At 39.9% G+C, this 14,193-nt stretch overlaps 1 protein-coding gene across 1 annotated transcript; it reads right to left on the bottom strand.

The window, feature by feature from the left end:
• Positions 1 to 8,390: 8,390 nt before the first annotated feature.
• Positions 8,391 to 13,844, bottom strand: arl14ep (ADP-ribosylation factor-like 14 effector protein). Its single transcript, XM_013274707.3, has 5 exons — positions 13,639 to 13,844; positions 11,628 to 11,823; positions 11,416 to 11,541; positions 11,030 to 11,070; positions 8,391 to 9,697 (listed from the first exon to the last, which is right to left on the bottom strand). The coding sequence occupies exons 1-5, from the start codon at positions 13,707 to 13,709 to the stop codon at positions 9,469 to 9,471; spliced, it is 663 nt and encodes a 220-aa protein (XP_013130161.1). The 5' UTR covers positions 13,710 to 13,844; the 3' UTR covers positions 8,391 to 9,468.
• Between the last annotated feature and the right edge of the window lie 349 nt (positions 13,845 to 14,193).

Below are 14,193 nucleotides of genomic sequence, written 5' to 3'. Positions count from 1 at the left end.
AAAATATAGAGTTTGCAGCATATCGAAACCCCCCCTAAAGTGCCTGCAAATTGGTGTCTCTCTTCTCAACTCAACACAGCCTAGTGAGCAGAAAACCTCCTCAGAGCTGCTAAAGTGGTGGAAACCATAAGCCGACTAAAGACACAGATCTAATATTGTATGCTTGGGTGTGAGGAGGCCTCAATATAAGCAAAACATATATAGATTAAAAAATGAATATAAAACAGAGTATGCACCTGCAAGCTTTGTTTTTCCTCCTCTGATCCAAACTAAAGGCTTTTCAAATTTCGGGACAAAAGAAAAAGGCAAAACTAATGGACACCTTTGCAGAGAAATGAAAGGAAGAATAAATGAGCCCTTCACGCCCTGAAGTATGCAAGAGACTGCCATTGTTACGATAAAGTTTGGAACGGGCTTATTTTTAGCCAAATGCAGTTGCATCTTCTGACTCTACAGACTGTTAGCATAAAATCTTGTTATAAGGCCAGAGACAAACCTGAGGCTGCTGCTAGCAACAACTCACTCATTAATATGACAAGCTGTTAACTACCTACAGTGCTGTTACCTGGCAACACACCGGCTTTATCCTCCTGCATTGTGGACAGCAACTCATTCATTAACAGTTTTAGCATGTGGGTTTGTTGGTTAAAAAAACAAACAAAAAAAAAACACTGTTTAATTGTTGAACCAAAGTCTATATTTTCCTTATCAGGGGCTGGAATGCAATAAGAGGCAACGCAACACTATAGTGATGCTTTTTGCACAAAAAATGATGTGATCATGATACAGTGATTCTGCAGTCTCAGTGTTTTGTGAGACAATCACGTATAATGGATCATGACAATCTGCGATACTGACAAGACCCAAAAAAATGCCACTAAGGCGAAGATCAGGAATTAAGTAAATAGACTAGCACCTGTGTTGCATTATTCTACTCTGACTGAGCATTCAAAATGCTTTTCTACTACAAGCCTTACATACATTTGTTAAGTGAATGATCATGCACACACATACATTCACACTCTTACAATTGAAGGTTCAGTATCATCAGCGTCTGGACTGGAGGAGACTGCAGTTACCGAACCACCGACCTTCTGGTTACCCTAGAAGACGACCCACTCCACCTGCCGAGGCACAGCTATGTCTTATCTGTGTCACTGCAGGTTGTGGTGCCACTGTGTGTGTGTGTGTGTGTGTGTGTGTGTGTGTGTGTGTGTGTGTGTGTGTATTAACAATATTATTATTTTCTAATAATGTGTCATTTCCTGCCCACCATTCCCTCTCTGTGATTTTCTTTCCACTTTGCCCCTATTCTTCTGATAACTACCACAATGAGGATTGATCAAGTAGTGATTCTGGTAAGCTTAACTGCTGAGATCATTTGTTGTTTAATGCATTGCTCTATCAGTCTATCAATAATTTGTTCTAACCTTATCTAACACGATATTTCTAATTAATTGGGTACTCCATAAATGTAAAGTATTCCTTTAATTAGGTCTCAAGGTTCAGAAGAGATAGATTAAATTAAAAGTTGTTACATTCAAAGCAACAAAGGACAAGTTATCCTGAATCTCCAGTCTGGATCAGGTTCCTAATGAGATTTTGTTCATTACACATCAGCATGTGTGAAAGTTAGTCTTTCAGTCTGTGAAAATATTCCTCCAGTGCCCAGGCATGGGTCTCTCAACACAGAGATATAGCTCTGTTTAATATTTTTGAGGTTCAGCACATCTTAGGTAGCTACAGCATAACAAAAGGCCACAATTCAGTCACATAACTCACGTTTGCTCTCTCCCATCACCCCTCTCCGGTCAGATGCCTGCACTTCCTTGAGCCTGGTTCTGCTGAAGTTTTCTTCCTGTTAAAAGGGAGTTTTTCCTTCCCACTGTTACCAAGTGCTCACTCATAGGGGGTCATTTGATTGTTGGGGTTTTCTCTGTATTATTGTGGGGTCTTTATTTTACAGTATAAAGTGCCCTGGGGCGACTGCTGTTGTGATTTGGGCAGTGATAAGTCTCCCTGGAGTCTTACTGATGGATGTTGGGGTGATGGAGGGGTTAAAACAGCAGGAAGTGATGTAGAGCAGCATACGCTCCAGCCCGCACCCCTGCGACCCTGACAAGGATAAGAGAGAGCGAGGGATGGATGGATGGATGGATGGATGGATGGATAACCTTGAACCCATACGTGTGAGGGATTCCACTGGAATCCTGAAAGGAAGTAAAGGATTTGTCAGTCTTGTTAGGGAGAAAAAGATACAGGTAAGTTGTGTTACAATTGCATGATACTGTACATTTTATTTCAAGTGATCTTTAAATTTTTATTTAATGTATATCACAACTGTGGGTGCTGTGGAGTGGGTGATGAAAAGACGCTTGCCATAAAGTTTCTGAGTGATTTTAAAAGTGCGCTGCTCAAGAAACTTGTATTCAGTGGATATCAATATTTCCACGGCTTGTAGCTCAAAAGTCAAAGCAAAAGTGCCTTCACAAGTGAAAAAATCAATGATAGCAAAAGAAGTCAGAACAGAAATCCATGGGCAATGATTACATAAAGTATTTTTGCTCTTGTACAACAGCAGCTTGCTGAAGTTCAGGATCTTGTTTGGACCAACAAATTTTCAGTTTGTTGTTTTGAGTCAGGGAGTAAGAGGAGCTAAGATGGAGTAATAATCAAGCCTCCAGGCGAAACTGACCTAAGCTGCTTGCAGTAGAGTCCACGCTGGCATGTAGAGAGATGGAGCATGGCCCACAGGTGTGAGGCGGCAGCCTTTTTAGTGCTGACCACATCACAACAAACTGACCTTTTCTGTTCCCATACAAGCAGCCTGAAGGTGCCCAGAGAGGAGAAGACAGATTTTTAAACAAATCATATAATGCAAAAGCTACGTCCACATCCTCAGCACAGTCCAGTATGTTTTCAGTGGATGGACAAAAGAGTCTTCGCATCATCTGACCATGACCTTCACCACAAACTGGTGCGGTCTCTACCTGAGTATGAAGCCACCTGGATGAAGGTCAGTATTTCCAGGTTTGAGGCCATGGTTCTTAGCTTGATAACCAAACATGTATCATGTTAACAACTGAAAGGACAGTGGACCCGAGATCAGGCTTTCAGTTCGCTACCTGATCTAGTAACCTACCTGATCTAGGTTACGTTTCACCTTTGCATCTAGATCTAGACCAAAAGAACGAAGAATGTACTCAGTTATACTTCACCCCATAAAGTAGCTGAGCTCATCCTTGGAGAGGCTTATTTGCACTGAAAGGTGTCAGCTGAGATGATTCAGGCAACCTTGGAGGTTTCAGAGGCATGCCAACTGAGAGGAGAACTGGAAGAGCTGGCTGGACAGCTCATCTTATCTGGCTTCTGAACTTCTGATTAAACTAGAAAAATTTGCATTTCCTGCGAAAATGCTGTGTGGATGCCTTAACGCTGAAGCTGTCTGCTGAAAAGATGAAAAAGATGAAAAGTTGCAAAAAGTTTTATGGTGGTGAAGAAACTGAAAATTCTTCTGAAAACAGCTGAAGAAGGAGAGATTTTTGCTTAAAAGTGGTGAAAAGCCAAAAATTCTACTGAAAGGGGTAAAGACAAAGAAATTGTTGCCGAAAAGTGGTGAAAAAAAAAATGTTGCCATGAGCAGGATTCAAATCTGGCCCGCCTAGTCTCAAGGCAGCTACTCATCTCACTTAGCCAACATCACTCTCAATGAGTCAAACTCATTCTCACAAAGAAGAGGTGGAGAGACGGACAATTCTGCTGAAATGAGCAGAAGCTGCTGAGAATTGTGCTGATAAGAGGAGAAAAGGCTGAAAATTTTGCAGAAAAGAGGTGAATCAGCAGAATTTCTGCTGAAAAGAGGTAAAGAAGCAGAAAGTTGCGCTGAAAAGAGATGAATCAGCAGAATTTCTGCTCAAAAGAGTTTTTCCTGAAAACAGCTGAGATTTGTGCTAATAAGAGGTGAAAAGTCTGAAAATTTTGCAGAAGAGGTGAATAAGCAGAATTTGGGCTGAAAAGAGGTGAAAATTCTGCTGAAAAGAGTTCTTCAGAACTCTTTTCAGAATTCTGCTGAAAAGATGTTTTTGCTGAAAATAGCTGAAAAAGCTGGGATTTGTGCTGAAAAGTGGTGAAAAAACTGAAAATTTTGCTGAAAAGGGGTGAAAAAGCTGAAATTGAGTTAAAAAAGTTTAACTGTTAACTGAAAGAAATGTTGCCATAAGCGGGATTTGAACCCGTGCCTCCCAGTCTGAGAACGGATGCTCATCTCACTGAGCTAAAACACAGGTCATCCCGGCAAGGAAAATCAGTGACGCCACTGATAATATGGCAGAAATGGGCAAAAAATATTGCATAAAAAAATCAATATCTCAAAAAGTATAGAAGTTATGATTACCAAAAGATAAAGCGCACATTAGCAGAAAGAGCAGAATTTTTTAAAGTTTGAATGGAGAAAATAGCATGAAAACTGAGGGAGTAGTTAAGCGCCAAAAAACGTACGGAAGCAACTAGAATAAAGTAGAATAAAGAATAAAGAGAAACAGGAACTCAATAGTGTGGAAGCCCTTTGAGGGCATCCACACAATAAATAGATGCCTTCCAATTAGGAGAAAGCATTGGGCAAATACAGGAAAACAACATTTCTCCACTTCAAAAGGTTAAAGCTACTGTTTGGTGTTTTGCTTAATTCAGTTCAATTCTATTTTATTTATATAAAATCGCCTCAGGATGCTTATTATTGTAAGGTAAAGACTCTACAATAATACAGCGAAAACCCAACAATCAGATGACCCCTGATGAGCAAACACTTCAGCGACAGTGGGAAGGAAAAACTCCCTTTTAGCAGGAAGAAACCTCAGGGAGGGGCAGCCGTGTGCCGTAACTGGTTGAGGGGATTAATAAGACAATTCCTGCAAAAGACATGTTGGTTTGACCTCTACGGATATCAACAGCAATTTCTAACTTCGCTAATGGATGGAGGTTTGGGGTATTAAACAAAGAATTTGATCCTAGATACAAACTGCATAAATGAGCTTCTACTGAAGGATGCCTGCGTTCTGCCTAAAAGGCATAATGAGGATCTCAATCACTTGGAAGGTGCTCAGGGCAGACATGCCACGCCTCTGCATTGAACAGAGCCAAAAGAGATAATTTGGGTATTTGACATAGGTGCATGCTCTTAAGTTTTAAGCTGGAAGCTTAATTTTAGTTATGCTTCCCTTTGTATCTAATTCTGCAATCAGCTGGTAATACAAGTAAGCTAGAAACATTATTTGAAAATAATATGCTACTGAGCTCAAAGCACGGATTAATTGTCAATGAATTTTCTTTCTACTGAAAAATAAAAGAAGAAGCTGGCAGTTTACAGGAGCGAAGGATGTGACAACCCCGTTACTCCATCTTCTCTGTCAACGTCCCAACAGACCTTTGGTCGTCTCACCGCGATGTTCATGGATTTACCTCCAGCCTCTAACTCACTTGGCTCACATCTCCAGTTCGCTGTGAACACTGTAGGCTACATATCTGCTGACAGATTTCCGTCCGTTCTGGTCACCGGTGTCCTTTAACGGTGGCTTGTTTTTATCCAGTAGCTCCCCGGAGGTTTGCGCTCCGTCCTCACTGATGACCGCCGCAGCCAATATTGCAATAGACATTTTATCAAGTTTACGGATGAGGTGTCATATGGCTTTCTCTGCTCGAGGGAGGAAATGGACACAGTGATGTAGTGGATGGCTACGTCTCAGGCTATGATGAATTTATTTATTTATTTGGATGAAGAATTTTCTAAGAACACAGGGCAAACCATTTTTTAGAAGTTTATGTTTGTGTGTGTTAATGATAACAGCTGTTAAAGATGCTGAGGTCGGACTCTGCAGACTCTATTTTCTGGACTTTACTGGAGAAACTTCCTAAAGTACTCTAAACTGTTTTATTGTGCTTTCCAGTAATTGTGTCAGGTTTTTGTGTAGCATCCATCTTGAGGTGAACTGATATGATTTAATCCGCTAAGAGCACTGATGTGACAGATAAGTTAGCCAGGCTAGTGGTACTTGCACTAGAACTGAAAGACCTTTTGAAAAATGCTCATTTTGACAGTGCTAACCTGGCTGTAGCGTGTAAAATTGTAATCACTTTTAATTAACCTCCTAGGACCCTGCGTCCACATATGTGGACATCACATTTTGGGTTATATAGACCAAAATACTCAATTTTGCTCTACAAGGGCCTGATATCCACTTACGAGGACATCATACTGTTACTGTTCTATCAAAATTTTAAACGAATATCTTCATATGTGGCTCTTATTTTTCTTAAAAACAAAAATAAGGTAAAAAAAAATCTGGTAATTCTTTGTTTTTACATTCATCGGGCCCCAATATGCCCAAATATCAAAGAGAAATTAAAAATGCATGGCGTGGAAGAGTTCGGGTCTTAGGAGGTTAATATTAAAAGTAAAGTGACCTGACTGATGAGTTATGTTGCAATAGAGTGTTTCTTCTTCACCAATCTGGATTTAAACCTGGCTCTCTAAAAGAGCGTGTCTTTGGTGCTGTCTACCTCCCCCCCCAACCAGGCGCAGCAGATTGCCGCACCTCCCTGAGCCTGGTTCTGCTGAAGGTTTCTTCCTGTTAAAATTGAGTTTTTTCTTCCCACTGTTACCAAGTGCTTGCTCATAGAGGTAATCTGACTGTAGAAATTTCTCTCTATTATTGTAGCATCATTACCTTATAAAATAAAGCACCTTGAGGCGACTGTTGTTGTAATTTGGTGTTATATAAGTACAACTAAATTGAATTGAAGTGGTTGGAACTGATCACAGCACCAGATGAAAGGGGGTCAGGATCACTGATTACAACTGCAGTGCATACATGGGTGTGTTCATGTTTCCAACAAATACTGTGCCAATCTACCACACACTTGACAAGATTCAAGTCTGAACTCATGTAATGAACCAGCCAACAGACATTGCCATCACTAGATCCACACTGCTGTAAGGCAAAAACAACAACAAAACATGACTTGACAGCATATATTACGAGCGGGAAATATTCATTCTCAAGAGCTCATTAAGCAGGAAACTTGTTCTAAATGAAAAAGGAAACTGCTTCTTTAACAAAGTGCTCTGATATTGCTTCTAACATCAAACATAAAGATACCGGCAGCGATGATGAGAGAGCATACAGGTGTCTTTTGAAGACCCATACCTGTATCTGGAGCGTCCTCAGTGTTCGGAGTCGCTGCATAACAAACTGTACTGCATGGGGAAAATAGTTCAACTTGAATTTAAGTCTGACAACAAAGCTTCACGGGCTGTGATGAACGATGCTTGCATCAACTAACTTTCTGTTCTCAGGTTTTTATAAATATTCATAAGATTCATTCACACGTACACCTTTAACTGCATTATAAATAAAGACAGTGGTGCTGGTAAATAAAGAAGAACAGCATGCCTCCATTTCATAACACAGTTTTTCATGACGGTCCAGTGAGATGACTGCACCCTCCTCTCCAAAAATATATATTTTTTAAAAAAGGACTTGCATTTTATTAGCATGCCCTTTAAAAAGGAAAATATCCACCATTGCAATTCTTTAAAGTTCATAGTTTTCAGCCCTTGCTGCCATTGCTCACTCTGTGGTAATAAGGAGAGGGTATGGAGGCGAAGCTACCCTGGGCTGCATGACTCTTGACCTACAGCTGAGCTCAAGGACAGCGGGATGTGTACAAATGAGACATTACTGTCTGCGGAGTTCTGCAATTCTCTTGCCAGCCGGCACGATGAACTGCTGTGTCATGCTGTTGTCTATGGCCTTAGGTCAGTACGAAGAAGGGAGTGAAAAGACTGCTGCTCAAGTGTGTCCGGTCTATTATAATCAGGCAAAAGGAACATAATGGAATTTAGCATGAATCGCATTTTCAAGGGTTAATCATTTACTAGCTGGATAACTGATAAAACGTGTACTTAAAAACGAACGATTTGTCATTAAACAGCCTTCAAGCTCATCCCAAAGTGCGCTCTGTAATATAAATAATTAAGACTGTGTCAAAAAGGTGGGAATACATGTAGGAAGGATTAGTTCCCACTTCAGCGCCGCCTTTGGATGAGCACGGATCAGATATACAATGAGAGCGAAGCCCTGACATTCAAACCTCTGAGAAATTATCTGTCAGTCTAACTGACTCCGCTCATGAATTTCATTTGTCATCACACTCTATTCTGTGATTGTAAAACAGGTCACTGGCTTTATTTTCTTTGTTATTAATGCTTTTCATCTATTTTCATTTTTCTGTTGATAAATGTCTTATCAGCTTGTCAAACATAAAACAGTCTGGTATCAAAACGATAAAAGGATGATAGAACTGATACTATGTCGAGTATGAAGCCCACTGAATTGTGTTGGAAATTTTTATTTAAATATACCTCAGACATATGCTATGAAAAATGGCTGAACAACAGACAGTGACTTAGACACAGGGACATTTACATTCCAGGTAAATTTGCAGTATTGTATTGCAAAAGCACTGCGTTGAACCTCAGCAGGTCATCTTTGCAATCTTTAATAATGCATACACACACACAGAGCTACATTCAGCAGACCTCTTGTGATAAGGGCGATAAGGGCCCAGAGCAGGTAGTTCCACATGCTTGATTCAGCAGTTTTTAATACCAGCAGCCCTCCCTGACACAACCCAAAAGGAGAGTTGTGTCCTGGAATTGAACCAGCGCCTTTTTATTTGTTAAGTCACTGTGTAATCCTCTACACTGCACACTTCCAAATACTGAAATCTTTAATGTTTTTCTGTACTCATCCCTCACAAATAAACTAAAACTACACACTAAAAGAAAAAGAAAATTAAGGGAACAATTATAGGGAACAGTATAACATAAACCATTGTTCGTTTCTGCTGCTTTGGTAACAGTGAAATGTTTAAATGAAATGTTGTGTGCCCGACAGGTATTAAGACAAGACGCCCTGGGAGATGACGGAGTGTTCCCTTTATTTTTTATTTATTTAGGCAGTGTTTTAATATATAATAAATTGGTCACCTTAACTTTATGATTAACTGTAAAACCCTGTTAGCTTTTGGATGATACTAAGTCACCATCCCATTCACTGATGAATATGTTACTGACTTCATGCTCCAATCATCTATACAAACTATACAATGTATACATTACACTCCATATGTTTTCCCCATTTACAAACCAAACTGCTGATAACACTACAGGAAAGTCCTTTTTTTAAAAAATAACATTTAAGCATGCTACACTATATCAACAGCACAGACATTAAATATTGAGAAAAAAAATCTTTATTTAAAGAAAAAAAAAGTGTTTTCTTCTCTGTTACCTTTGTAAAACTTGATAAATATTGCGGATTATTTCTTAAAGAGTGCATCACAGTCTTGCATGGTCCATCAGCCTGACTTGGGTATGAAATCAGAGAGAAACAAAAGAATATCTGAAAACTAAATGGCAAACTTGTTCCGGATGATTTCGCCACCTTCCACTTCCATCTGCTCGTAAAGCCACTTCCTGTCACAGCGGCACTCGACGCCGCACTTGCGAGATGCACATTCAGGGCACGGGTAGAAGCAGCCCATGCAGTCCACATCCAAACAGTCACACAAGTCCTTGCCGTTGGAGAGCAGTCGGCCTTTGTTGTCGTACACTTTGCTTTTGGCTCCAACATTCTGCCTGCGTGATTCAAACAGACAGTGTCTTATAGAACAATTGCATCTGGTTTTCTTTAAAGATTTTCTCTTCTGATAGTTTTCCTTGGTCATTTTTTAAAGTTTCCTTCTGACACTGTCATGTAAGAAGGTCATAGCTGAATGTAAACCACCTCTTTATGAACCCAATGTAATGCTTATTATGTCTGACAATGTTAATAATACTTAAAAACCAGCCACAGTTCCTTGTTTGAAACACTGGTAAAGCTTTGAGTCAGGAAAAGCTCATCTTCTGAAGACACTTAGAGGACAGTTACTTGGGGTTGGTCACTATATTTCATGTGTTTTGTGATAAAGTGGTTAAAATTATACCAAAAAAGCCTCTAAACCTATGGATATTGGAACTGATATTAATCTTTATATCACATGTGTTTTACAAGCAAGATCCCTTTTACATACACCAACTGTGTCCCTCAAGGGGACGGTCTATGTAAATAATATAAAACTTTCCTGTAATGACATACATTGTTAGATGGTATTTAAAGATGTACAAAGAAAAAGTTTAATATACTGCAGGAATGACCGTCTTTGACTGATTGGTTAATTGATTGTTTGATTAGATCACACCACACCAAATTGTAAAACTTGTGGATGCCAATTTAGCTTATTACTATCCACATAAGAGCTCCTGGCTGCTGTGGCAAACCCCCGCCAACTCATCAATACACACTCTGGCAAATGAGAACGCAAATCTGAGGAATGTCACCAGCAAATGGTCTTAATTTAAGTTTTGTTTTTGTTTTTTTAAACATGTTTCTTCTCCAACAGTCTGCTGAAGGGCACAATCACTTAAGCCAGAAAAGGAAAACGTTATCCACGCAGGCATAATTTATGTTCATATCTAATTAGCAAACTAAGTGCAAGACAGTAAAAAAGGATTCATGACAAAAAGAACTCAGTGTTTCAAAGTACACTTCAGTGAAGAGCACAAATAAATGCTTCTTCCATCAAATTCAGTGGAGATACTGTATGCCTGCATCCACACAGAGAACATTTTAATTTTAAAACTAAAACTGAGCCCTGCCCAGGCTTGACTTTTAGCCCAATTTTAATATTATTATTCACCAAGAGAAGCCACAACAATGGGAAGAAGAACGATGACAAAAAACAAACAGGATCTGAGCCTAGCTGTGATGTTTCGCCTTGCAAACATGCAAACACACAAGAGCATTAGCAGCAACACCAAACTGGATCAGCAAGCATTTCCAAAAAGTGTGTGGTAGTGGTAGGTGTAAGCACAATAAAGGTTTCATGCTTTAAAATGCATTTTTGTGGATGTATTGCAAGCATCTCTCACCTGTCTGACACCTGTTTCGCTCCACGGCCACCTCGTCCACCCTGCAACAATAACAATAACAAAGAAATATAGCTCACGCAGAGATAAATTAGGCCTAAAATAAACAATACACTTTATATTACACATAAAGATAACTGGGGAAAGAGATTCGAGGTTTAATGATAACAAAGAAACTGCTTTATTTCAAATGATCCAGTGGCTTCTGGTTAATATTCTAATACCGCTGATGTTATATCAAAACATCATGGCTTTGTTGCATTTACGCGACAGTCATGAAACTTTATTATTATTTTTGCATTTTAGACTTTTAAAAATAATTCTTGAGGGGTAAAAAAGTGAGCACATTACCCTCCCACAGTATACACAATAGTAAAAAAGACACTCACCCTCATTCCTCCTCTTTTGTCTCTGCGAAGAGCAGCTTCTTTTGCTCTGTCTCTATCCGCCTGTGTCGTCATCTGATTTGCGACATTTGTCTCCTTTAGGATTACTCCTCTTTTACGCAGTTCAATCTGTGGAATTTACAGAGTTATAAACTCAAACAAAGAAAGCAGAGTCACCCGTTTAGAATAAGCATGATCCTGTTGTGAGCCCGCACCTTTGAGGAATCCTGTCCTTGGGTGAATATGGTGGGCACCGCATCCTCTCGGAGAAACTGTTTGCCATTGTAGTCTCTGAAGCAGTCTGGCCTAAAGTGCTCCGAACAGAGGCAAGTGTTGGCAGTTGGGATGAAGTTTTTCATCCCAAGGCTTGTCACCCATTTGCTGGCGAGTTGAGGCTTGCTCAGAGGAAACCTGACACACAAGAAAGAGAAGAGATTTATTTAATCCAAGTACAAGATTTCAACCATCACACCTGTTAAGATAAAGGGTGAGACTTATGGTAAACTGTTAAGGTAGGTGGGTAATTTTCATTTAAAATCAAAACAGCTAGTCATCGCTGTGGCTCAGGAGGCAGATCAGGTCATCTGCTAATTGGAAGACTGGTGGTTCAAACCCTGGATACTAGAGCCTGCATGCCCTAGTATTCCTGGGCAAGATGCTGAACCCTGAGTTGCTCCCAATGTGTTTATCAAAGTGTGAATGTTAACCCAACACTTTTCCTGGCTTAAAATGAATATTTGGTGATTGACCAAAGATGTAAAGAAATTATGGTTCAGCAAGAGTAGTTTGGTGAGAGTTCTGATGTCAGTTAGAGGCAGTCTACAAAGTACAGGAGCAAAAGCAAAGGTCACTCTTGTTTGTGCTGCTGTTGGTCTGTCAGCCACGGAGAGAGGAGTGAAGTTCTAACATACAAAGAGCTGAACTGAAAACAAATGTTAGAAACAATGAGCCCTAAGTCTCCACTGCAGTCACTAGCTGTGCTTTTCATGCTGTATATTTTGGATCTTTCATGTTTTGTGGGGGGATTTTTGCTAATCTTTCCAGCCCGCTTGTCAACCAATAGTTCATTTCCAGCTACGTGCAGTTACAATCTCGGAGGACTGCAAAGAAACGTGCACACATTTGCAGGACCATAAATTACACTTAAGCATGACCAGTCATCACGTACAGTGCAAAGAGTCAGCATTGCCCTACTTAACAGAACTTCCTACAGTTTCCTCTCATCTTTTGCCAACTGAATAAGTTAAACGATAAGATAAGTTTCCGTTGGTGAAGGGCCAAAACCTCAAAACTCTGGTCTCCATTGAATTGTTTTATATGCAAGGGAATTCCAGATTGTTTTACAAATCCGTAAACTGTATCTTTGCTGAAAACCTTCAAAGCAGATACTGACCGAGGCATCAACGAGTGACCACATTTATTACAGTAACATTTTATCAAGCTACCAAATTATTGTCAAGTTACCTTCTATTCACTTCTGAAAGCCTTATCTGCAACCTCTGCCCTCGAAGTACCTTTTGTACATGATGTCGTACCCGTTTAAATGGGGGGGGGGGGGGGGGGGGGGGTTATGAGTTTGTGTGTGAGGTTACTGCCTGATGATACATTTCCTATTCAGTCTCTCCTGCTGCCATCAGGACATCACAGAGCCTATTTTTTCAGCACTAACATGACTCTTTCTAAACATATAAATAAAGCTGAATTTAATATTTTATGTGTGCTCACCGTTCCGAGCACCACGGAGGGAGCAGACAGTCATTAGGTTACATTTCCACTCGGAATTTGTTAAATAAATTAACGTTTTTTGGTGGTAAAGCTGTGTGCTGCATTAACATATCGACACCGTGTACATGCACATACGCTGTAACCATAAGCAACTAGCTTCAAGTAGATACTCTTCCTTCAAGAAAACGGAGCTTGAAAAATCAGGAAAACGGTGAAGTAACTTGACCAGAAAAAGCCATTACAGTGTACCTGTGTGGCGTCGTGGTGCGGTGTATAATGGTCAGCACCCTCACGTATAACGTTGGCTAGCTCTGTGGAGCTAATGCTAAGCTAAACCAAGGCAGCTTTTCTTGAAGCTAATGTCCAAACCTAGTTTTAATGTTGCATTTAATCTTGAGACCATCTTAAGGCGACTGAAAACACACGCACGCCAACGCTGTGCAACAATACCGCTGCAAGCTAACGAGAAACTTCAGCTCCTCCGCTGCACAGAAAGCTTACCTGTAAAATCTTATTTCCGACCCTTTGACAAACTTATTGTTGCATCCCGTTGCCGCACATATAACGGGCATACTGACTCTTTTTTTTCTCTTTGTCTAAACTATATGACAATACGAATGAAAAAAAACAAAACAACAGCAGTTTACAAACTTCCTTTCGCCGTCTTCTTCGGCCAAACTACTCGTATTTCTGCTTAAGCTTCCTGTTTCCCATTGGAAGAGTCTGCCCTCTGGCGGTTCATAATATTCACATACATGTAAAACAAACTGGAAAACGGTCATGAATTACATGATTGATTTATGCACAATATGAACGGGATGGGAAACAAACTTTGACAGGCGGCCATTCGGCTCAAGTTACTTTGATATTTTAAATAAAATACAATAAAAATAAAAATCATACATGCATATATCACTCAGAGAAATATAGTCACAGCTCTAAAAGTGCAAAAATATCTGTCTTAGATTGCAGACACAAAGCAGGAGACTAACGGGACAAACGTAAAAAACATTTTCTGTAGATGCAGAAGTGAATCAATGAATTCACCACACACAC

This window comes from Oreochromis niloticus, linkage group LG1, assembly GCF_001858045.2.
Source record: "Oreochromis niloticus isolate F11D_XX linkage group LG1, O_niloticus_UMD_NMBU, whole genome shotgun sequence".
Taxonomy (NCBI): domain Eukaryota; kingdom Metazoa; phylum Chordata; class Actinopteri; order Cichliformes; family Cichlidae; genus Oreochromis; species Oreochromis niloticus.
This window is presented reverse-complemented; position numbering and strand designations above follow the sequence as displayed.

What these genes read in the sequence shown, in the direction of transcription:
- arl14ep (XM_013274707.3), bottom strand. Translation starts at nt 13,709, where the DNA reads ATGCCCGTTATATGTGCGGCAACGGGATGCAACAATAAGTTTGTCAAA. An exon ending in ACAAAAGAGGAGGAATGAGG is followed by an intron (nt 11,071 to 11,415) that starts GTGAGTGTCTTT and finishes TTATTGTTGCAG; the next exon opens with GGTGGACGAGGTGGCCGTGG. An exon ending in GCGAAACAGGTGTCAGACAG is followed by an intron (nt 9,698 to 11,029) that starts GTGAGAGATGCT and finishes TGAATCACGCAG; the next exon opens with GCAGAATGTTGGAGCCAAAA.